At 35.6% G+C, this 27,399-nt stretch overlaps 1 protein-coding gene across 12 annotated transcripts in view; it reads right to left on the reverse strand.

Moving 5' to 3' along the window:
• LOC117402982 (EH domain-binding protein 1-like) overlaps window positions 1-27,399 on the reverse strand; it is a 157,118-nt gene that overhangs the window by 105,919 nt on the left and 23,800 nt on the right. For all 12 annotated transcript variants that reach the window (XM_034004751.3, XM_034004754.3, XM_034004748.3 and 9 more), the window contains exons 3-5: window positions 27,331-27,388; window positions 26,916-27,011; window positions 22,057-22,110 (exon numbers count right to left, since the gene is read on the reverse strand). In XM_034004751.3, the coding sequence (XP_033860642.3) occupies window positions 22,057-22,110; window positions 26,916-27,011; window positions 27,331-27,388 (208 nt within the window). The remainder of the gene's footprint in view (window positions 1-22,056; window positions 22,111-26,915; window positions 27,012-27,330; window positions 27,389-27,399) is intronic.

Below are 27,399 nucleotides of genomic sequence, written 5' to 3' on the forward strand. Positions count from 1 at the left end.
ACCCTGTGTGTAGAATACATCATGGTCTTTCACTTTGCAACATCATGAATGCACAAAAAACAGGGTTGGCGAATTTTATTATTTAAAAAAAAAAAAAAAAAAAAAAAAAAATCGGATTTATTTGATTCAAATCATATATATATATTTTTTATTTAAATCATTTTTTTTTTTAAATTGTGGAATTTTTTTCTTGTACCATAGTTGTAGCTCTACAGTACCTCCAAACTGTAAATTTAGGGATGTTGGAAATGGTGGTTTGTGAATAGGTTATATACCAAACTAAATTATGCAATCTTAAATTAATACATAAATAAAACAAATTATTTATCATTGTGGCATCCTCTAATATGTGAACTACAATAATTTAGCGATGGAGTACACCAGAGAAAAATACCCCTCACTCATCCTGGTCATTCTTTTCTTTTACTTATCTTTCTTAGATTTTCTATTTCTGCGTCAGTCCAAAAACACGCAGTTGTTACTTAAGACTACTTTGCTTTTTATAGTGTGTTCAATTGTTAAAGACTGCACCACTAAATAAACCTGGTTTCAGCGGGTCTTAACACAGTGCTCAATTGTCTATTTGGGACCCCACTGCACATCAGAATCGCTTCGGCGAATATGTTAATAATAGGGCGCTCTGACGGGGCATGACATGTCTTCACAAAACCATTTCATTGCAGTATTTTTTTTTTACGTCTCCGCTCCATTTATGCGCCACAGAATCAGGGGCAAGCGCTGTTCACGCTTGCACTCACATTTGCGCTGTGATCAGAATACAGCCCTAAGAGTTTTAGTTTATAGACTCAGAGTTTAAGATGTTTGTGTTAATAAAAGGTTTTTAAAAACATACTTTTTATGTATTTTCCTTGAGAAACTATATAAAATAGGTAGTAAATCAATGGATTTAAATCATGATTTAAATCAGTGACTTAAAATCGATTTGATTTAAAATCAGCCAACCCTGACAAAAACACAATAGTATGGACGACTTTTTCTCTTATCACATATGCGTTTAAACAGTTTTAAACTGTTTAAACAGTTTTTCTGCATAACGCACAGTAACACCAGGAGGCTTGACTTAGTAACTGCAGCAAATATCTTAATAGATAATACACTTAATTGTATTAATATCTTAATACACAGGTATTACCAGAGTGTCATTAAAAAAAAAAAAAAGTACCCAATTTCCTGAAAATGTTGTAGTGATTTTTATATAGATTGTATATACTATATATATATATATATATATATATATATATATATATATATATATATATATATATATATATATATATATATATATATATATATATATATATTGCGACTTTGCTATGTGGAATGTAATAATCGAGAACCAAAACGGTGAGTTTTTTTCCCCTTCACTTTACAACGCCATTTCCATGTTTGTTTCATTTGAAGTGTTTAAAGTTATATTTCAGTTTTCGTTTGTTTGTTCAGCTACAAAAAGGCACAAGTAAACCTCATGTTATTACTTTATGAAAATGTGTCTATGGCCACTGTTTACTGTGAAGAAACGGCAATGGCAAGCAATGAAAAAAAAAAAATAAATAAATAAATAAATAAATAAATAAATTGCGCTGTCAACTTTGTACTATCTAAGAAAGAAGGTTCTTTCACCAAGAACAAGTAGAAGAATTGTGAGGAAGGGATCCGAGATTGACCGCCAAAGATATTCAAAGTAAACTGGCTGCAAGTGGGACTGGGGTTTCCATTTCAACCACAGGTCGAGTATTGCAGGCCAAGGAAAAAGCCACTCTTAGGAAAACATCACAAGGACATCGGGTGACAAGATACTTGCACAGCGACATCAGATTTGAAAATTGTCAGATCTATAAAAAACTATTAAAAATTGCTATTAACAAAACGATGATCAAGACTGGTACGTATTCGACAACATGATGTGGAAATGATGTCTTCTCTGATGGTTTTTCAATATGGCAATAAATCATACATACCAGGCTTCCAGTTCCTTCGAAATGGTCTGACATATATTATCTTTCATCTCTATCTTTATAATTACGATGACCTTTGTCATAAAACTGGTTATTTTTCAACAGCAAGTATTATTTTTTCATCCATCATTTTGGATACTGCTTCACCCTGCTGGTCCAGGTGCATTGACGCTGTTCTGTATTGCTCACTTTCCTAGTTGTCATGCGAAGAAAATCGGAAAGAATAGGATTCAATCCTATTTATTTTGCATCACTCGTGTCGCCCTGGTGTTGTCTGCGGTATGAAATTAAAAGTGTACATTCTATTAATTTTGTCACATCACTGCACATTTTCACTTGTCACATCGTGTCTGGTGTGCAGCAGCCTTAAGTGTAATAAATTTCGCAGAAAGTTCGTAATATCAGAAAATCTGTTTAAATCGGAGTTTCTTTAACAAGAATTGACTGTATAAATATCCACATTTAGACATTGTTACATGTTATTAGTTAAAAGTCAGTGATAATTTTTTTTTTTTTGTGCTGTTCAATTTCCAATTTGCCCCATAGGAGGTGCTCAAATGTCTTTCACAGCTCTTACTCTTGGGAGATACTGCTAATCTGCACCAGGGGGCTACTACTTGCCCAGTCACCTAGCAGAGACACAGTCTGTCTGTCACATGCTGTCTACAACTAGAATCATAGCCCCATTTCAGATTACGACAGGGACCAAACAACAACAAACTGACAGCTTAAAAAAAACTTCACAGTAAAATAAATACACAATACAACCTCTGCACCAGATCAACACATATTGCAACCAAAGGGCTAGACCGACACAAATACATGTGTTTAGAATAGTATGTTTGCTCTGGGGGAATGCTATTACAGTCTACGGGTTGTGGGAAAATGTCTAGCTGGTACTGTATATGGGGCCCCAAACCCACTGTCCCCAGAGTCCACTACTTCAACATTTACTTGAGTTCTGTATGTTTCTCAAGCACGGAAAGCTAAAATCACATAATGCAGTGGCAGCTATTACTGCAAGCTTGAGTAAACACCATAATGCAGAGATACGGATACAGTTTTCATATTGATAGGGCACAATCTTATTACAAAAGTGTTTTAATGGTACTTCTCAATTAATCATTGGTTTGCTTTCGGTGGCCTGCTGCCTAAATTGAGAGTCATGGAATGTCATGACCATTTTTCCATAGTTTTATTAAGATTACATAAATAATAACTGTAGTATGTAAAAACAAACTGGCTTTATTTTTGAGTAAATAAGATCGGACCATTTTGCCCAACAAACTTCAAATGTAGTAATGTATTAATTGTATTACAATAGACTTTCACTAATCCGAACCAGTTGGGACCAGACCGTGTTCGGATTAATACTGCAGTTTGCTCAGAGTATTGCAATCTGTACTGTACTAAAAATGCCTTGACTACTGCCTTGGTTACATTTTTTTCATACTTGTGTTTAATCAATCATAAACATAATCATTTGAATAAAAAAAAACATGTACACTGTTGGGTTTTGGATTAGCGTGAGTCCACTATTCTTAAAATGTAAAAAAGAAAACAAAAACAAACAGTTCTAAAACATAGAGAAGGCCCTGTTCAAAGTGAAGTTCAAATGCTAAGATTTAATATGAAACAAATACTGCCAGATAATTGTGCCGAAATGAGCGTGGTCATTTGTTCTCAGACATCCTGTTCTACAAGTTTTAATTTGTTCTACAAGTTTTAATATAGCCCGAAGGGAACATGCATTTGGCTAAATGGTCTTACGGATCGACCAGACACGACAGCCCTAAGCAAGCCAGCATCACAGCGGGCTCGTTTAATAAAAGGCTTATGGTTAAATATGAGTAAAAAGACAGTGAGAATGAAAAATTAAAATACTAGAAATTAATCCAGACACACACAAAACTACAATAGACCATTCTACTTTTTAAACTTTCCCCTCTTGTTCTCAATGTACACTGTATAAGGTTGCCATTCAAATTTTGCTATTGACTTATCATACAAGTCAGACTCCTTGAAATAACAAGAGCCACTTGAGGATATTAAAGTATTTTAAATGCAATGTTGCGTTCCTAATACACTGGCATTCAACTACCATTTGTAATAGGCCTGGTATACGCAGAACCTCATTCTAAGCAAGCTTCATCAATAAGCAGTGATAAAAAAAAATAGATACGATTCAAATATTCTCTTCCAAAGCACCTGACATTTCTGTTGACATTTGAGCCCAGTTGAATCAGTCATAAATATAACATGTCATCCCCACAGAATACCTTGTTCAAAACACTCCTTATCAGTCAGATTATGCAGTCATATTATACAAACTAATAGTGCATGTAGATACCTTATGAATGAATTTCAAAACGCATCAAACACTTAAGAAGGATTTAGGTCCTCTCTGAAGAAATACTTAAGAATATGCAAATACCCAGGGAAGAATTAGGTTTAACAGATTTGACTAGCACAAACAATAAAATGTGCTCATTTCCCTGGCTGCCACTGTCAATCAGTGAAGGAGATTAAGGTCCAAGGTTGTGACAATGTGTAAAATGAAAAAGCACAATAAGGCACTTTTAATTTATTACAGGGATATGACTATCAATATTCTGTTATTGTACCTTCAGCATTGCTAAATACCTCACTATCAGGAGGCAAGTTGAACAGCAATGGAGTAAAACAGCTACATGCTGCCCCCTGGTTTATACACAGATAAATTGCAATGCTTTTGCAAGTTTGTAAACTGCGTTGTTGGGTTTTCTTCCAGTTTATTTAAATTAGAGATAACAAATATATAAAGGTATACAGCAGCTACAATGTGTTTAAAGACAGGTAGGCAAACAGGCATCATTTATTTAGTTCACACTACAATCTACTGTAACACAGTTCAGACATCTCTGTTTCTTCTCATTCAGCAAAATGGGAGCTTAAAGATGTAGGAACTACAGTATGGCTGCAATAAAGATTTCAAAATGTTTAAGTTCAAAATTGAAATGCAGCATGAAATGAAAACATGGAGGGATTACATCCGAATAAAAGTTTTGTTATATTTTATATCTAAATATATTTTTATATATGCTTTCAGTTTTATACGTTTATTTTCCAATTTCAAAACACTGACTTATCATATTTCAAATGAACCTAGTCTGCATGGCGTGATATTTTGACAGATTTAATTATAAATGTGATGGCATCTTACCAAATCCAAGACAAATAAATGCCTGCGGCATCATGAATGAATAAAGTTGGCCTGATCATCAAGCACCAAGCTGCTATATGCCAAGTAGCAATGTTTTTAGTTAAAACCAAGATATTACTTCTTGAGTCAACAAACTTGTATTTTCAGTACATATAACTTAACTCATTAACTTCAGTGTGCTTCACTATATCAAAAATGTTCCAGATAAAAAAAGATGCAGGCTATGTGGTTTGAAATGCATTCCATGTGGTCTCAAATTAAAAGGTATGATACATGAACACACATATCCTCCACAGAGGTTATGAAGATCATTAAAGCAGGTTATCATGACCTAAATCCACTTGATTTAGAAGATCCTTGTGATAACAGTCCCCAGGCACAGGTTCAGATATGTATTGTAGGATGATTTTTTTTTTTCCCCCCATTTACTAACATTTAGGTCTGCTAAACATTCATTTAACATAAGTCCACCTGGATGATAACCAATCCATTTTCTTACCATTTCCAGGACAACCTTGTACTTGGCTTGATTCATGCGTCCTTCACAAAGACAAATCTGCCCGATTCCAGCCTTGCTGAAGCACCCCCAGATGAGTCCAATGTTCAGCTTTGCTCAACACCTGGTCGTCTAATGGTTAGACGGAGACCTGGAGAGGCCTACAAGCCACAGTGTCTCGCACCCACTGTGAAATGTGGTGGAGGATCGGTAATGATCTGGGGGTGCTTCAGCAAGGCTGGAATCGGGCAGATTTGGCATGAATCAAGCCAAGTACAAGATTGTCCTGGAAGAAAACGTGCTTCCTTCTGCTCTGACAATGTTCCGCAACTCTGAGGATTGGTTTTTCCAGCAGGACAATGCTCCATGCCACACAGCCAGGTCAATCAAGGTGTGGATGGAGGACCACCAGATCAAGACCCTGTCATGGCCAGCCCAATCTCCAGACCTGAACCCCATTGAAAACCTCTGGAATGTGATCAAGAGGAAGATGGATGGTCACAAGCCATCAAACAAAGCCGAGCTGCTTGAATTTTTGCGCCAGGAGTGGCATAAAGTCACCCAACATCAATGTGAAAGACTGGTGGAGAGCATGTCAAGATGCATGAAAGCTGTGCTTGAAAATCAGGGTTATTCCACCAAATATTGATTTGTGAACTCTTCCTAAGTTAAAACATTAGTATTGTCTTGTTTAGAAATGAATATGAACTTATTTTCTTTGCATTATTCGAGGTCTGACAACACTGCATCTTTTTTGTTATTTTGACCACTTGTCATTTTCTGCAAATAAATGCTCTAAATGACAATATTTTTATTTGGAATTTGGGAGAAATGTTGTCAGTAGTTTATAGAATAAAACAAAAATGTTCATTTTACCCAAACACATACCTATAAATAGTAAAACCAGAGAAACTGATAATTTTGCAGTGGTCTCTTAATTTTTTCCAGAGCTGTATGTAATATATATATATTATATATATATATATATATATATACACACACACACCACTCCAAGACCATCCCAGATTTCTCGACTATTTCACAACCAGATGTATTTTTGTTTATCTTCAGGATCAAACCACCACTGGGTTCTCCACTTTGTAAAATGTTTTCCTGTGAATAATGTGAGAATCCACTTACATTCATATTTACTGTTGTCATTGATGAGGAAATTAAACAGACCGTTATAAAAATAGAACTAAGCAGTAAATGTTTCTTTCAGACTTACATTTTCAAAAGGTGAGGATTATCCTATCTATTGTGAAAAAAAAAAGATTTTATGACTGTTTGTCCTGTTAATTTGAAGGATCCAATAAAATATTTCAAATTGAGCAGCAGAACCTGCTTTACTATCAAACAATCAATTTACTGTACTTTGAAATCTTTCAGTAGCAATTAATTTAAAAAAAAATCTATTGTAAGCATTTCCTTTTTTAACATTAATAAGGGGATTTCATTGCAAACTAAACTAAGCATGCCTGTTTGAGTACAATGCATCTGATGGTTATCAAACCATTTATTTCTTGCATTTATTTTGGTAGGGATTTCAGTTCTCTTGGGTAGTTATGGTATTAGGAAAAACATTTAGAATTAACATGAAAGGCTTTCAAAATGATTAGAGCAACTCATGTGTAAATGAAACGAAAAGGTTTACAATAAAAAAGCAGCATAATAAGCTTCCAGAATGTGCTCTCATAAACAAGAATCTGCATAATGAAGTATGCCAATGTAATTCTTTTCAGACAATAAAGCTTTACAATAAAGCAAACAGAAATACTGTTCTATATATTAGATCCCTGCATACCCTGGGATACATTTCAGTTTTCTGCCCAGGATTTTTTCTTCTCCATCGTTTCACGTCTAGTACAATATATGCCAATATGTGTAAAGCCAGGTCTTCCAACTAAATGTGTACAGCAGAGGTACCTTCATGTCTACAGGACGTGGGTTTAATGACTCAGCACTGTACAGTACTTATGATTGTACACTGTAGAAGACTGCTATCAAAGTATAGTGTACTACTACTTGGCCATGGAGATTAGCAACTTTATAATTCCACCTGCACTGCAGTTATTTGACATCAATTTATTGCATCCTCACCAAGTCTGTAGACAAATACTGCTGATCACCTATGCTACGGAGCCATAGAGGAATAGATATAACAGACCTTTTCACCATTTCAAAAGCTAAACAGTGAGAATAGTATATAAAATATATGTCAGAATTTGGACAATTAAGTCAGAATAAGTCATCAAAATATGGAAACGACCATAACGATGTAATGCACTTTGCAAAACAAATGTAAAGGGGCAAATGCATAATTTAGGGATAGTAAGAAAAAAAAATGCAGGCAATAAAATCGTGTTTACAGATCATGAATAAAATAACCTTACTGCGTCTGGATTACTTTATCACCCAGTACAGTAAGCACAGTTCACCCCTGAGCTGCAATAAATTTTGTGGTGGATTCTTTTTAAGTGCCTTAATAGAAATACGTATGGTGCCAAAGCTCTTCTGTAGCTTTTTGCCAGAGACCCTGCAAACTGCAGAGCCAGTCTCGCTGCTCTGCACCTCTTTTTATCTGAAAAAAATATAATAAATAACAAAAATAATGATCTATTGGATTAAGGTCAGCCAATCTAAGGAGTGCCAGCTCATCACTTTCCATCCTATCTGAGCTTTTCAATGTAGCTAGCCAGGGCACAAATGTAATACGTACTTGGGGTCATTATCTTGCAAGAACATGAATCCTGAACCAATTAGTTTCAGCCCTGAAATAAAAAAAAAAAGAAACCTCCATGGTACTGTTGCAATGTGGAATGATAGTGCCCCTTCCAAAGCATTCCTTTGATATTTTTTATTATTTGATCTTGTCAACGCGTAATGTACCAAAATATCCCAAACAACTCAGGATTCTCCCTCACGTCCTCATGTCCTACAGTCAGGTGAAAGCATTTCAATGATGGTTCTCATGTTTCAGAACTACAGATAAGAGACATTAAAAAAAATTCATTTAAAGGCTGTATAAAATCAGGGCAGGCATGTGTGTAGAGGCTCTTTTCCTCGGGTTGGGGGTGATGAAATATTTAGTGGAATGTGGCCCAGGCACAGAGATTAAAAGCCCCTGATCAAGAAATGTGAAAACAGACAAGATCCTGTTTTTACAGTTTAATAACAGCAACTTTGCAAACAGCAAATTCATCAACCTATGATCCTGGGGTATTTGCAAACAGATAAATTTCCAAGACTGAAGCTTTAGCCTTTGGTTCAGGGAAGAGTATGTTTACCTACATTACTAAGCCACCAGCACTATACTTGTAGTTAAAAAGTCAAGGAGTGGGGGGTGGGAGGTACTGCCGCTTGATTTGCCTGTATTAAAGTTTGATTCCTGTGGTGAACAATCTACGCCTCTGTGAACAGGCTGGCTTGTGTGGTGACGTCAGGCCAGGAAGGAGTAGCACACACAGAGACTGCACTGGGGTATGAAGGTGCTGCGGCGCGTTTTAATATTAAATAAAAAATCAAAACAAAACACTTATACAAAACAAAAAAAAGCACGTTGACCAAAACAGACAGACAAACAGACACGCAACTCTCACAGGTGTCACACGCTGGTATAAACCCAGCACAAATAGCAATTGTAATGATTTATTTTAGTTTCTCTTTCACTCACGTTTCGTTCCTTGATCAGCCAAAGCTGCTGGCTTATATACATGTGACTGTCTCCAAATTAGTAATAAATGAAATCAATCAATCTGGAGACGGCCACATTCTGCATGGGTTTAACATGGATGGGGAACTTCAACTCCATCCATTTTGCAAAAACAACAATGACAAAACAGTGTTTTATACAAATTAAACAATATGTTTTAAATAATAATACAACAGATATAAAATAACACACACACACAGGGGCAGGGTGTACCCCGTCACAGGACCCCTTTGCAATGCTTGTCAAACAGCACAACAGCAGCTGCCCCTCCCTGTCTAAACTCCATGGCAACAACAATATTTACCAAACTGCTCCGATATCGGGGCAGAAAACCATGACCTTTAGAACCAATGCAAATATCACATACAAACCCCAGGAAGATGATGACTAGGTGAAGATGATAATTATCCTAAGTTCCCTTTTTGTCTCAAAAGTAGTTATCACATTTTTTGAATGAAAATAAATGGGTGCAAATCAAAGCTGGTTTTGGTCTGTCTATTCACTGTTTTTTTGGTCCAAATATTTCTAAATTGTACTGATTTCTGTTGGCATTCACACCTTTGTTGCAACTCTCTTTTGGGGGTATTTTTTTCAAACACAGTTTACCAACTTAAGACTGGCCAAAATGGTGTCATGTTCAACCAATGCATAAAAAATAATACAATTCAACACAAAAAGTACAAGACTCATACTCAGGGTTTGCCCCCTCCATTAAAATATCCAAACCGTTTTGATCTTAAACCATAGCAGGACTGTCCAATGGAGCAGTGCTATTGTTGTAACTCAAATATGCTTACTTAATGTGCAACAATTAGTTGCTGATTAACACAAGGGAAAGGGGTGCACAGCATAGGAATTGAAGATATTAAATCCTTCATTAGAGTTAAATGGATTTATAGAAGAATGTATTATACACCCTTTACTCCATGGTCAAATCCAAATGCAAACAAACAGACCAGAATTTTAGGGCAGAAAAATACATTTATAAAAATAAATGGCAAGACCAACAATCGAAAAGTCGACTGTGAAAAGCTGAATACTATATACTGTATATACAGTAATCCAGAATTTTTCAAACATACTGCTGAGGTGGCTCGCATAATTTAGCGCATAGTAATGAAGAGAATGATAATTCTTCAGATGAAACAGTGTCAGGAGCAACTGATTAAATGACATACAACAGAAAGAAAATTAACATGGATTAAAATGAAGAGGAGATTATCTTTAAAGCACAACCATGAACATAATAAAACAGGGGAATTAGTAACAGGCAAAGCCTGATAAATTAAATAACTTACTGTTATTTTTTCTTAAGTATGAAATCATTACATTAAAAAACAGTAAGATTTATATTAACATATCTGATTCCAACACACTGAAAATGAGACAGAGCGTGCCATATATAAATTAGGCCTACACACTTCAGAATGTCAACAAAGGCCACACAAGCATTAAAGACATGAGGCATTAGGCAAATTAAACAGGCTGTAAAAAGTTCATTGAACAAACTCGTTAAAATAAATGTTTGAAATGTCAAAGGTTCTGAGCCATTATGGCACCCAGCCTGGATTGTTCTGTACCAGTATAGTGTAAAAATCCTGTTCCATCTCAATGGAAAGAGTACAAGAGTGCTTTAGTGTATAACAGACATTTGTGGCACTTACCAAGTTTGCCTAAATGTACAGCCACTTACTCAGATCGACTTTAACCAAATATTTAAGCCAGACTAAGGTTTTGCTCAGGCACATTTTATGCTTTGTATGCAAACTAAAAATGTTTTACATGCTTGCTTGTTTAGTGGTTTAACATGTGTCACAGTCAATTACTTTGTTATAGATTTGAAACTTGTTATGTTAAAACAAACTGCAGAGTTTTTCAGTTAGTTATTTAACACATAATTGATTCTCTTATCAGATTTGGATTGATGTAGAAATATTATGCCTAGCCTATAACTTTTGCCCCTCTCCACTCTCCCCTCTGTCCATTGTTAGTCAGGGCGACATTTAAAGAAATGGATATATCGGAGGCTATCTGTTACCCACAATAATTTCCGGCATTACCACTGTAAAGGGGAAAGAGGGTTTAACATAAAACCAAACTGTAAACTTACATTGTGAACAGAAGATAAAACAGGAGAATTACAGACACACACACACACACACACACACACACACACTTTCTTGATCACCTGCTAATGTTTTTAGCCCATTAAATTCAGTGGGTCAAACTTCTATATTTCTGCCATTCTAATTCTAGATTTGAAGAGAGAAAGCTACTGTATGTTAAAGAATCACCTTTAAGTTGCGCAGCGGACGAAATAGAAAGCAAGTATGTTACAGAAAAAAAGGAGGTCAGCAGACTTTGCATGTGACCTACAGTGCCTTGGATTATGGCCTGTAAGCCTATTAGTCTAGTTGGATACAGGGACCACCCTGCATCTACTGCACCAGGCCAAGATTATCCAGCCATCAAGCCACAGCCAGCCGACTTGAACTCTGGATCCATCTTGGCCATCTGCACTGTCAACTGGCACACAAAGGTGGCTACTGTGTGAGGTGTTGGCAATAACAGTTGGTCCATCTTTTTTTTTTTTTTTTCTTTTTTTGCAAAAGTGATTTATGCTACACTCCACCAAAATGGCTCAGAGAAACTGCATCTGTTTCATTCAAATTAATTACATTAAGTGACCTGTCTAAATGGTACATGCAAGGCTTTTAAAATAACAAAGCACTGTAAGTGTGCCACTGCTAATCCCCATAGTCTACACTTGCATAATAAAAGCTGAGGTAACCATGTGACTCATGTTAAAGTATTACACACACACACACACACGTCACTATTTTATAGTGCGCTTGAACGGCTCTTTTGCATAACTTTTACAATAAATAATAACATTTAACATGGCAGGGGGTTTTCTTGTCTATTCATATTTTAAAAAAGAAACACAAAAAAACCCACAATGTATTTGACCACAATTGTTATACTTGGTATAAAAACATCAAGACAGAGAAAGTTTTTTGGAGAAACAATTTTGTGTGCAAAAAAATTAACTGTAAGGGTACAAGACATAGTATTTGATTGTCTGGAATGAACTAAACAGCATCAACAAACCAAACTACTTTCCAAGAATTCCGTTATAAATTGCACCTTTATATGTATTGCCTATCATAAACACAGATGACTGGTTTTTACAGACCCTATTCATGTCATACTGCAAAACTGGAAGGATTTTTTTTTTTTTTTGTTTTAGTACACTGAACAATAACTAGGCATCATTTACCATTTCTACACATGCTGCAACCTACCATATTCTTGCAAACTGGATATGAGATATTTAGGTAATTTATTTATTTCAAAATCCTGGAAACATTCTTTCATACATTTGAAGAGGAATGGAATAAAAGGACTGTAATGTATAATGGAAGTCAAGGAAAGTAGCAGTTAAAAATATACCATATGCTACAGATACAAAAGGAAGCTACATAATTCAGCCAAATGTAGCTGTAAAGTCTGTGACCCATTCAAATGTAACCTTTTGATAATATATTTGAAAAGTTGCATGCAAATTCGAGATACTACTGAATAATCAAATTGTCAAAACCTTTTGATTATGCAATTCTTCGCTTCTATTTGCAATGGCACAAACAGAAAGGTACTGTTTGACACAGTGCCATTTCAATGACAAAATACAATCTACTGCTCAAATAATTCTACAGAGGGATTAACATTTCTGAGGTTGAGCCAGAGATTATGGATGCAGATCTTGAATTTCATCATCTTTCCATGGCACAATAGCTTATTCTCTTTTTCATCTATTCTCTGATGAAGGGTCAGGAAAGCTTAGCTTCTCTGTTGCATTCATTTCATTTCTACATTAACCAGATACCTTGCAGTCTTTAGCCCTTCTCTGTCGAGACTCAGCCAATCCTGAACCCCTTCCACTGTATTCAGGGGGAGCTGGCATGGCGATTCAATCAAATGCTGCCATCAGGTGGCTGAAATGCACCATGCATGGCTTTTGTCCATTAAAATGACCGCAATTACTTCAACAGTGAGATGAAATAGGGGACATTATCCTCTGCCAAAAACAATGTTAGAATTCCAGAAGCTATGCCAAACAAAGTTCAGCTTTAAAGAAGTCAATGGATATGGAAAGGTGGTCAAAACTGAAGGATGTTTAAAAAGGATTTACTTCCTGACTCTATGTTTAAGTTTAAAGCCTGTCTTTATCAAAAACATTTAGATATATAATTATATGAGGAATTACAATAAGTACTGTGTTATTTTTGGCAGACAGCATGTCATAATTATGACAATTAAAATGCATACTACTATAAATATTTGACAATTTGGCAATAGGTTGTGTAAAAGCTCATTAAAACAGGTGTGTGATCCACTGCTCCCTTCAACAACTCTAACAGCTCATCCTCATCCAATCTTCTAATGTATTCTGGAACACACCCTGTATAAACATGTTCTTCCTGAAGTGATCTCCTCGTTGCCAGTTTTCACTTGTGTCAATCTCTGTGCAAAGATAAGCAGTGAAGTTAGAGAGTGTTAGGGTAGACTTTGTCCCTCATGGTAATATCTACTTGAACTTATTCATTTTTTCCCCCCTTGGTGGTCATTGATTGTGTGTATCCTCTATTTCTTCACTGCACGGTTCCTGTAATAGGCAACATACTTTACATACAGCGGAGTGGGTTATGTGGAAAATATCTCCGGTACCACGGTAAACTCGCCGCGGTTATCGTGCGGTGCAGCTTGAAGTGTAAAGTCAATACTTTCTTTTTCCAGCAGAGTGCGTCAGAGAGCTTTTAGGAATAGGCTGTATACTGTTGTTCATTATCAAAACGATTTCTGCTCAGGATTTGTTTAATTCTCCCCTCCTTCTCTTGGGTACTGTATTAACAAACAAATCTGTTGATTGACAATGAGATTACTATATCAAAAATATCTGTATTTAAACACACACACGTTCCCTGTGGGATGCTACTTAAAACTGAAATATATTGTTCAGGGTTTTTTTTTGTTTGTTTGTTTTTTTCACATATTGTGGTTAAGGGACAGGATGTAAGTTATAAAAAAAAAACCATGAACATGTCAATTCAAATAGCATTTAAAAGACTAAGTAGCGGGGTTCAGAAAAATACAGCATTACACGTCCCCACATGTTGCTACAACTGTTTAAATAACGTACCTGTCATTTTTCTTTTCATTGTGAACATCCTGGCAACAATCTCCACTTATAACTTTAAAAGCTATTTTCAAAATGGCCACTTTTAACATTGTGTTACAGATAATAAATTAGACAGACCCTGGTTGAAATACAATGTTTAAATTCAAATTGGATGTAACATTTTTTTTTTAGTGCAGTGTGGGGCACTCCAGAGCACACAGATAGGCAGGGAGCTGAGTGGTTAAAAAAAAAAAAAACCAAAAAAAACACACACACTTCATTTTGAAATTGATCAGTTCTATATTTACTGCTATGCCCATGGTTCACTACCATACATCTTCTGTGTGTGAACATTGGGATCTTATTGTTCAAAAGTGACTGTACTGTAATAACAGTCTGTGTGAGTAGTACTTTTTGTGTTTTAATACAGACGATAAAAATAGTCTACAACGTTGTCGAATTGTTTGTCCTTAAAAAGGTTTCAATTTATTTTCCATGATTGCATTTATTTAACACACTCGAACGGTGAATTACTTTCACCGATTCAACCCTTATGGTTGTTTATCCCTTACAGAATACCCCGCTTCATTTATAACCCAGCTACAGAAAGTGTCCGTCTGTGTGTGCCCCACCTCCCCACTTTTAAAATCAAAGTTACGCCACTGCCTGTACTTACAATGAAAGTTTCACATTTTCCCTTCAAATATGCATTTATTTTTTCGTACAGCACTTATTTCCGCGTTAATATTCTTTTGATTCCGTGATTCTGTCCATGTTCTTGTTAACACAGATTACAGAGGGCACTCTAAGACCTGAAAAAAGGCAATGCAACAGAACCAGAAGTCAGAGTGGGAAGTTTTAAATGCTTTAAACTATTGTATTCGATACCGCTATGGTAACTGTTTGTTTGAAGATGCAAGCCCTCTTTTTTGTTAAAGAAAATAAATTAACAACGACACCATCTGAGAAGTTCTATAGAAAATTGCGCCACCTGGCGGTTCTTCAGGGTTTTTTTTTTTTTCACAAATGTCATTGACGCATGTTTAAGGCAACAGGCCTGTAACCCACGGTGCACTGCTGTATCTAGGGACATTTTACATGGAACCCACTGTAACAGCTGTCCAGGAAATGTCAGTTTTACAGCAGATTCTTAGATGATCATTTTAAAAAGGACCCAGAAAAAGGGCAAACTTACTAACTTTTTCTATTTAAAAAGATGTTGAAAACATGAATGTATTGCTGTTGATGTGGAACACAACATGGGCAGTCTCCAGTTAGTTGCACTGTACTGTGCTAAACCAGGTTTCCAATTTGTTGTTAGCTTTCCTTTGAACAAATCTAGCAAAACAGTTTTTCTTCCCAACCTAAGACCGGTATCTTGAAGAAAAAGGATTTAGCAATGCCCTCATTGTGGAGAATGTCAGATTCTCTGTAGAGCACGTCTTTGATCACTTTGTTATTAGTGCGGTATGTATGGACAAGAGGAATTCTGTTCTCATTGTGACCTTGTTTTTTTTTTAATGCATATGCTTTGTTCTTGTATCCTTCTAACATGCCAGCGTGACCACCTTTACAGAGGTACCCCTGCAGTACTCCTTTTCCTTGTCACTAAATGGCTTCAACAAAGAAATGACTTTCAGGCCCCTGAACACACACACACAAAAAAGAAGAAAGACTGGGATAGGATTTACAGTAGGCAAGACAGAAATTGTGCCTTGCTATTTGTGTTGATGCAGCCGAAATATATTAAAAACAATGTGAAAAAAGACAAAACTATTAAGTATGAGAGCAGATCATTCAGATTTGCCTTTTTCCGAAGATGCTTGGCTAGTGTTAGACAGCAAGCTAGTTCACCTTACATCATGCCTTTCAGATGTGTTCAAATCTGTGAAATGAGTTTGGTCTCAACCGAGCCTCAATTAAACATTTGTTCATCTCATAAAACCACCACTGAATTCTGCACACACTTTGAGTCCCAGGGATGAATGGTAGAAAGGGTTCAAGGCAAGATTGGGGTGCATGGACAGTGTTGTGAGTGGAAAACTCATACTGTAGCACCTTTCATTACACTTGACTATAACAAGTGTCATTCTTTACTCTAAATCCACAAAATGTAAATATTCCAAAGAATATAAATGAAAGAATCCACAACAACAACAACAACAACAACAACAACAACAACAACAACAACAACAACAACAACAACAACAACTAGAGGTCCAGCATTATGTTAAAAAGAGAAAAACAAACACAGTAAAGAATATCAAAACCATGGCACAACTGGGTTAGTGGTCCTGTAGGTAAAAATGTAAGTGAGACATACACTTCCACTACATCTCTATCATAAGATAAAAAGTGAAAACTATTTATTCATATACAATCAACAAACCAGAACAGAACCAAGCTTAGCATTTCTCTGATTAGACTTTGAGTTACTGCTCAAGCATGGCACTGGAAAGCATATGGTGCAGTTCCAATAATGAAGTATTCCAAGGGACTAGGCTTAAGTCAATAAACAGCAAGAGGATTGTGACCTCACCTGAACTTGCATAGGTAAGTAAGCACATGGACATCAGCAGACCAAAAGGCTTCTGCTTTGATGTGCTGTAAACTGGAAAACATGTTTCTCTACTTGACTTTGTTAAATAAGCGGCAAACCTAGAATGAATCATCAGTATATTATATATATATATATATATATATATATATATATATATATATATATATATATATATATATATATATATATATATATATATAAATATATATATATATAAATATATATTATATATATATATATATATATATATATATATATATATATATATATATATATATATATATATATATATATATATATATATTACAAAGTCAGTGTAAATGTGCAAACTATACATGATGAAACTGGGAACAAGTGTTGAGTACTGCTTTTTTTGTAAATAAAAAGGGAGAAAGTACCATAAAGAAGTGTTCCCAAGGCAGTAGGTAGTAGGCAGCTTAGTTCTCTCAACATGCTGTGAAAATTGCAAAGGTGAATCTAACGGAGAACTAAGATTACATGTTACAGCAGACAATTCAACTGAAAAAAAACAAGATAGCAACCGAGTAAAGTAATGATTCTCATCTCGGGAGCCAGGAACTTCCCTCATCCTTTACCTTGAAACGTTCCATCATACTGGCCACATACTGGTTTACACCTTGAATTTCTATGGTTATACGAACAAATAGATTTAATCCCAGGTATCCAAAGGGGAAAGGGTAGCTGCCATGAACAAAATGCGCCACAAGCTTCTATTCGGAAACCATTTTAACTGACCCCAGTCTCTCCAGTACGTTTAGGTTGAAAAACTGTGTTGATCAAGCAATCATTCGGTATATGAACTACTAATATCGTTAAGGCAAAAGTGGGAGAGGGGCGTTGACTTTTTGCAGGAGGTAGTATTTTTAACATTAGTAGATAGATTACATTTACAATTGGACATGCTTAAAATTCAAAAGGTAGAGGAAATACAAATTCAAAGTTGCTGCAGTATGTCCACTGTTTAGTCATTTCAAATATTTTCACAAAACAAACATCACTTTAAAAGCTGCCGTCTCCAGAGCAAAAGCACATCATGAAAAAAAATGATTAAAAAAAAAAAAGTTAAAAAAAAATATGTAAAACACCCTGTGACAAGGCTGGCTGAGTGATGACGTCAGAACCAGGAAAGGAAACACACACAGGACGGTGAAATGATGAAGGCGCTTGCTTGCGCCGGTTTATTGCAAATAAAAAGGTTGAACAAAACAGAAAACACAGACTGAACAAACAAAACGGCGCGTTGGCCAAAGTAAATAGACAGACAAACAAAGTGGACGAACAGACAAAGAAGTACCGCGCTGGTGCTTCCAGCGCGCAATAGCAGTTGTTATTTACTTCAGTTTTTACCTCCTCTCCACACCCGTTCTCCACTCACGAACACACAACCCCGAGTGAATGAAATGTGCATCTATATATACTGTTGTGCCGGGATTCAATTACTAATTAATTATTCACTTGAATCCCAGCACGTGAAATAATTATGTACCAGAGCAGCATACTTCTGGCAGAGTTAACCGCAGCCAAGAAATCTATTTTAGGGCTCTGGATAGACCTTACTCCTCCTATGACCGCTACCTGGCTCTCGGACTTCAGAAGCATTGTTCTTTTGGAATGCTCCACAGCCAGGATTAATAAGGCACGTCTGGACAACTAGACAGGCATGGAGTGCAACTACTGCCGATCTGGCTACGCTGATGATTAAATGACTTTTTGTTACATTTATACTCATTTTTAATTTTGGCATGTAATTTTATTTTTAGATATTATTATTATTATTATTATTATTATTTGAATGTGCAAGCATTGGCAATGTTGTAAATAGTTTATATATATATATATATATATATATATATATATATATATATATATATATATATATATATATATATATATATATATATATATATTTCTGTTTGTGAAATAAATAAAAAACAATTGATCATAAAAAATACATTTTATTTATTTATATATATATATATATATACACACATAGATATAAAACATTACATTTTCAGTCCACTAAATAAAGGGCTTTACATAATCTCTGTAGCGTAACCTGCAGTCTGTAGCATCCGATCTGAAACCGCCGTTATCTGAACCTTCATCATCGATGATGCAAGCGACTGCCTGAACCATTAAATGCACAGAAAATTAATGGTGACAATTTGACTCAGCTAAAAGTTATTGGCGGGGGGGGGCGTTTAATTATTTTAAAAGACATTTGAATATATCAAAAGTAAAACATGCATATTAAATACAACCCCTAATTACAGTGCTCCCCTTGTATAACACTGGGAGCCATAGTTAAGAGACCATGCTACTTGTGTTCTGTCTTACCAGAATACTAGTGCTAGTGTAATGACATTGTGGTGCAAATGGGAGGCATGACCGTACTGCCTTATATCCTGTTCCGCAGTATAAAGGGATGCCTTACAAAGGGAGGGACACACACAATGAATCTAATTTCTCCAAATATAATGACACACATTGGTTTTCCAAATTAGTTAATTTCTTTATTGTTTATCTTCAATAAAAAATATGTAACAAAAATACCAAATACCAAAAATACCAAAGCAGGGCCAGCCAAAACAGAAAAGTGTAAATGCTGAAATATGTACAGTATTTGTTTACAAATTAAAACATATTCTATAAAAAAAATAAAATAAAAAAACTATTCTAAACTGAAATAAAGCTGATCAAGAAATTATCTCTGGGGCTCCCGAGTGGCGCATCCAGTAAAGGCGCTCCTCGCAGGATGTGCCCTATAGCCTGGAGATCGCTGGTTCGAATCCAGGCTATGTCACAGCTGACCGTGACCGAGAGTTCCTAGGGGGCGGCGCACAATTGGCTGAGCGCTGCCCGGGTAGGGAGGGCTTAGGTCGGCAGGGGAATCCACGGCTCACCGCGCATCAGTGACCCCTGTGGCCGATAGGGCGCCTGTGGCTCTGCAGCGGAGCCGCCAGATCTGTGTTGTCCTCCGGCACTATAGGTCTGGTAGCATTGCTGTGGATCTGCAGTGCGAAAAATGACGGCTTGGAAGGAGCACGTTTCGGAGGACGCGTGTTTCAGCCTCCGTTTCCTGAGTCGGCGGGGGGGTTGCGAGCGGTGAGCCGGGGATACAGATAATAATTGGGCATGCTAAATTGGGGTGAAAACCGGGGTAAAAATAATTGGCGACGACTAAATTTATAAAAAAAAAAAAAAAAAAAAAGAAATTATCTCTTTGGACAATCAAATAGTATGTCTCTAAAAGTACAGGCTATTTGCTTACCCCTTATTTTAAAAGAGTACAAAGCAGGGTTGAGGCAACATTGAAAATCTCTGAAATTACAATTTCAGGATAAATTATTGTGGTGTTTGCTCATTTAGATTCCGCTGGTTATACAAATATGAAATAGTCCCTCGCTAAACCAAGGACAGGTTACCTGGGGTAATTAAAAGTGTCCCTTTTCGTTAAAAATACAATTTCTGTAATATGTTGTTTGTACACATTGCATTAAGACTGACTGTACAGTATATCGTAAAATCAAATCAAAATACCCAGTGCATTTTTTCACTTTAGCCTATAGGCTTCTGTAAATAATAACGATAACACACAAAATAAATCATGCCTTCTCTGTACACATTACTGTAGAATTCTGAAATAAAATATTATTTTAAGTTGAAACTGCACACTTTCTTTTTACCCAACTATTAATAATACACAAAACAACAAAATAGTTCATGTTGCTGCATTAATAAGCTCTGATACTATACAGTACCTTACACCTTTGTGAGATTAGGTAGGCACTTGGATACCAGAACAGGGTTGACAGTAAACAGATCCAATAATATAGATTTGAAAAATGCCTGTTTTGTGAAGAATAATTACTATCTAGGACTGCTGTCAACCGCTGAGTAAGAACAAGGAATTTAGAGAGTGGAGAAGAGTCAACAATCCACACAGAGAATCTACAACTTATTTGCGCAAATAAGACCTTTGTAACCTGAAATTACCCACTTTCCAGCATGCATTTCAGTTAAACCCTGTTTACAGCACACACAGTTGCATAGACAGTGAATAAAATGCTTTTCCAAGCAATTAACCATACAGAATTCCCTTTTGCTCAGTGCAGACAAAATCCAAGCAAACTGTAAATCTCTATGTACACAATTTACGGCAATGCCCAGAAGACAGATAACTGCTGAAACAGGAAAAGTGAATACATGGCATCATGAGACAACACAGGTTCTGCAGTTAATGTATAAGCAGAAGATACTCGTGTTTCAGACTAATTCTCAAGCAGCCCATAAGAACATTTAAAACACAAGAACCAAAACAACAGCAGAGACAGTAAATATTCCACATTAATATATATATATATATATATATATATATATATATATATATATATATATATATATATATATATATATATATATATATATATATATATATTAATTTTCTTTGTAAAAAAATATATATATTATTGAGATTTTAACTGCATCTATTTACTGGTGAAAACTGGGAAAGTTATATTATGTAATACCATTTTATATCCACTATGGGGCACTAAATACACATGATAATGTTTACAGGGCCCAGTTTTTATTTTATATCAATTTGTTTCTGGGAAATGTCTGCCTTTTATTAAAAAAGGGGCCAAACAGTGAAAACAATCAATTTCTCTGAGATATTAGGGTAATATTGGGAGGAAGGGAGAAATGCAGCTCAACTGCTTCATTTCACTTTGAATGCTGCTAACAACTGTCTGACTGACAGTGTAAAGCTGGTAAAGTTCATCTGAGCCAGTACTACTGTACCAGTATGATAAACATAGCTTTATACATGAATTCAAGGATTTCTGGGATAACCTGTACACCTAAAAAAAGGGGACATTAACATGTATAAGAAAAGAAAAACAACTTACATTTTCTATGACGAATGTCCATTCCTTGTCTTCAAACTCTTCTGCATGAGGATCCTAAAAATATATAATATTTATTAAGAGGAAGGAATTAATAATTGAAACAATTATCATTAAGTTTGATACCTGCTTTATATTAGGGATGCAAATCGGTTATGATCGGTTCACTTTTTTTTTTATCAACACTTTCAGACATCTAATCAGTTTTCAGTAAAACCAAAATGTAAGTTTAAAACAAACAAAAAAAAAGCATTTGTGAAGCCATTATTATGCAAGTCATATTTATTTTTTACACAACTGTGACAAATAAGCTGAATACAGTGCTATTGTATTAAGACTTTTTTTATTTTTATTTTATTGTATTTTTTTAATTATTATTTTCCTGAGCAGAACTGCAGCTAATGGTTTTCAAAATTGAAATTATTAAAAAAAAAAAACACAACATGTTGGCATCAGAGTGACTGAGATCATATGTCTGGCAGCATTTAAAACAGTTTCTGATTAAATAAAATGTATAAAGTGGGGAGAAAGGAAACACTTCTAATTTAGAACGTCACCTAGATTTATATCAGCACAAAAACAACACACACGCACACACGCGAAAGCTTGTACTCGGGCCACTGCCAGCCCCCAAAAAACAAAGACATTCTCCTTTATATGCTGGTTTAAAAAAGCCTGTTATTATAATGACCTTCTCTAAAGATGTATCTAATAAGGCTGCTTGCAGATATTTGCACTCCAGGTGCACCCCTTTGAATCCAGGTGCTTATTTGCTTATTTTTCTATTTTTGGAACCAGGTAGTAAACTAGGTAGTTCCTCCAATTACAGTACTATGAAGTTGTTTTCGGATGCAGATGCCCATGTCCGTAGCATCGCATTCGGTTGTTTTGCAGATTCAATACTTCAATACTTCTGCATTTGGGTATTAGGTCTAAAATTAGGTCTGCACACAGTAAAAGGTGTGACACACTTGACAACGTCCAGCTTCAGTGTCTACTTCATGCAATGTATTTTTTTTTTTTTTTAATAAAGGTTTGGATAATCTTAGCACCAGCACCTCACATCAACTAACCATTTTAAATACACCAAAAAGAAAAACAGCCCTAGACATCTGAACACCTAGACTATAAAGTCATGGTTTTCCCCACTGAGGGGCTGACAGAATCAATCGGGTAAACCTTTTCATAACTTTAGATTTTATGTTACAATATCAAAATGATAAAGGGGATGTAAATATTATCAGCATGCGTGATGAGCCCACAAAAAAGCTGCCGCTGAACACTTTTTCAGTTTGGCTTGTCGTTATCGTTTGCTTTGGAATTGTATGAAGATTTTAGTTTTTGGTTTGGGAAAATACTGTTGGCATGGTGATTTTAAACAGTGGCACAGACATATTGATTGATATTTGTATTTGTATCTGTGCCAGTTCAGCTAAGGAAATCCCCTTCAGCAGCTTGCATTTGCACTGCAAAGCTTGTTTAAAAACATGTAGAAAGAAAGTTGGACAATGGTTTCGTAAACAACTATAATACAAGCCCAGGTTCAAGCATGTGCATACATATTCCTGCTTTAACAAGTTAAAAGCCTTCAGTATCATTTGTAGCTACAATTGCTTTCACTAAAACTCCTTACCAAGGAGCTGCATCCCTACAGTCACTGTGGATAACATACAGTATACAGACCACTATATTATTATCATCGACCATTGTTTATTATTGTTATTATCACTTTTTTCTGTAGGCCCACAGTGATTTCCAAAAGTAAAAAAAATGCCAATTTGCATCCTTGTATCAAATCTGAAATTGAAACTGGTACCAAGCACAATGAAACACCTGCCCATGCCATCTATTTCCATGTGTTCCAGGCCTGGCTAGGGTCCAGTTCCATGCCCTGCATTGCCCTGGCTCAGTCTACAGTGTCTTCCTAAATGAAAAGGACAGGCAGATGTCCTGTGGATGGGAGGAAAGTAGAAGTGGAGATATTTCACACCAGGTTACTCCAGTGCACACTTCTGGCCCTGAAGCAGACAGTACAGGGAACAGCTGCAGCCTGGCTTGCAGCTGCTCCAGGCCCCTCTATTGAGAAGTGCCCATTTGACATGTGTTTATTAATTGTTATTAGGAAAGGCTGTAGGAGTATTTTGTGTTATATTTTTGTATATTTTGGGATATTAAAAGATTAATTCTTCGACTGTTACCTCATGAGATTAAACTGCAGAAGACATGGTGAGATTCCTTTACAAACATGGGGTGACAAGACTATTCGCTCGTTGCCCATGGCCCAGGAAGTAGTAAAAGTACAGTACAACTTTCAGTGCCCTGAACTGTATTATACCAAACCAGGATGCTTCTGGTTGATGATTATGCTGTTCTGTCAAAATAAGATTTTGTTATATACATATGAATATAATGAATATAACATACAGAAATTCTATCAATATTTGTAAAAACGGTAAATATTATATTCGAAAGTGTATGGTGTGTGGCTATAAATTATTGTATTGTATATATTGTTGTATTGAATGTGTGGTTTCTTTATTCAAAACATTTAGATTCTTCCAGACGATTTACTGGGATGTCCTAAAATACTAAATCTACAATGTAGACAAAATATACATGTATGGGCAAAAGTTTGCATCACCCAATACAATTAACTACTTTTGCTTCATGAAGTCGAATGAAACCTGCTGAATAATGTTTTGTTAATATATTGAATTACATAACGCTTTGTAGTTTTCCATATACTTACTTAATGAAAAACCGACAAATTGAAAAATGTGGCATTTTGAAATCCAACATGAAATACTGTACTACTATTATGGCTTGTGGTAGACTTTCCAATATTATTTAGTAGTTTCTTTGATTACATGATGTCAAATAAAAGCATCTAAATTATGTTCATATAGGGTTTTTTTTTTTTAAAAACTAAATCCTAAAATTCTAAATCCTTGTCTAAATCCTAAAATTCTAAGTGATGCAAAACGTTTGGCCATAGCTACATACAAGAGACAAGACATGTTAACTGTAAAAACAATTTTAGCCTGTAAGCCATCCCCAAGTAATATCTGTTGAATTAATTATAAAAGAGATGTAAAAAGAGTAAGAATTAGTAATTTATCAGCTTCCTAGACAGAAATCTCCACAGGATGGTCTGCCAGGCAAAACATTACTTTGAACACCTCCCTCTCGCTATGTTTTCTTTAAAAAAAATGTACCAGTACATTTTTGTTTTTCTTTAATATATATTTTAAAACACACTTTATTTCAATGTGTTTTATCGCTAGTTTTTTTTTTTTCTTGTTTATTTGCTTTAAAAGCTGTTCATAATCTGATCTGGGAGTATTGACTGCCAGAACCTGCAGCTGGTAAGTCAGTCAGCTTCAGCATTTCTCCCTCCCTACAGTAACCACAGAATACAGCCACTCAGCATATTTTAAATTACCAATAAAGATGTAGCGTTTGCTTGCTTATGAAGAAAAAGGATCCTTCCGGTATTAAGTTATGATAACTGTTCATAAGTAGACCAATGTTGTTGAAAGTGATCTTTCATGGGATTTTCACACCTGTGCATTAGGTTTCAGAACTTACCCTAGGTCTAGACTTAAAGTTTAAGTTTTTACTGAATATAAGAGTTTATTTATTTATTTTTTTGTCAACAAAACAATATTCTAAACTGCTTCTGAAAGGGGTACACCAAGCGTTCCTACTTAATTGTATTCTTGTTAAATCAGCTTGTTTCTTAAATCTAATCATTTTATGTCATTTAAAAGCAATGATTTTTCATTAAAAGTTATGAAAATGCTTTCAGCTTCATTTGTTTACAATATAATACGAATGAATTCAGTGTATGCTCAGTGAATAAATATAAAAGACAGAACACACAACTCTTAGCTTTCTCTAAATGTGCAATGTGATACATTGACTGGCACAACCTACACTTACATTATTTATTTATTATTTATTTATTTATTTTTTAGCAGACGCCCTTATCCATTGCGACTTACAATTGTTACAAGCTATCACATTATTTATACATACAATTACCCATTGATACAGTTGGGTTTTTACTGAAGCAATCTAGGTAAAGTACCTTGCTCAAGGGTACAGCAGCAGTATCCCCCACCGCGGATTGAACCCACGACCCTCCGGTCAAGAGGCCAGAGCCCTAACCACTACTCCACACCGCTGCCCCACATTATCCTTTTATTAATTTCTCAGTCAATACTCCAATTTGAAGAGATGCTTTTTATTGTATATTGCAGCCAGAACAGTACTAGCAAAAGAACAATATGTGCACTACTATCAGATTGCCTCTCTATTACTGTCCTTTGATGCAGGAAGGTGCCCTTCACAGAATTAACTAGGGTTTGTATCACACCTTGCCCAGGAAAACGTCACTCAAATTTGTACAAATTAGACTAGCCCATCAAGATGATTCTATATTTTCCCCATCTGCTGCAGGAGGATAGTGCAACCCATCATGACTAATGTGTATTCAGCTTCAGGTACAATGCCTTTTAGAAATAATATGAAATACACTGCATTGCAATTCCGTTTTATGAAATATTAACCTACTGTACACTGCAACACAATGATTGTGTGCAATGTGTTGCATATTTTTTTGTTAACAGGAAATGGAAAATAAACCATTCACTTATACGATAGTTAATGCAGGCAAAGATAAATCAACAAGCAGGACTTTATTTGTCACTTTACCAACATCCATAAAACATTAGTTGCTGTTATCCGACTCTACATCCAGTCTGCAGAGGTGTTAGTATTAACGGTAATAACGTGACATTTGACTAGAAAGGGATTATAATTGACTGCAAGGTGCATTGATCATTTATTAAAACTCTTACCTTAAAAAGTGTCACAGTGATCTCAATGTTCTCTGGAACTGGCCATACAACAACACCCCGGTAAGGATTTTTAATACCAGGCTGCCAGCTGTGGGACTGCAAAAAAAAAAAAAAAATTGTCACACACAGCACAATGTTGAATCACTTCCAGTACCTGCATAAATGAGGTTACTTTTAAATATATCATATACCTATTGTAAATAACCCCAAGTTTAATGGCAAAATATGAAATTTGACATAAAAAGAAAAAACAGTATAGTGAGTGACATCAGGTTTTTATTACTTATATTGATTCTCTATCTTGCTTTCTTACTTCTAGCAACAGCCTCCAAATCGACATGCTTTTACTTTGCAAGGGCCTGGCACTCAATGTATGCACATGTAGCACAGTAGCTGAATTTCCAAAGAAACCAACCTTGGAAGATTTCCGCCTGCTTCTTCGGGTCCACACCACTACTAGTTTGTCAGGTTGCCTAAAAAACAG

Source organism: Acipenser ruthenus, chromosome 5 (genome assembly GCF_902713425.1).
Source record: "Acipenser ruthenus chromosome 5, fAciRut3.2 maternal haplotype, whole genome shotgun sequence".
NCBI lineage: Eukaryota > Metazoa > Chordata > Actinopteri > Acipenseriformes > Acipenseridae > Acipenser > Acipenser ruthenus.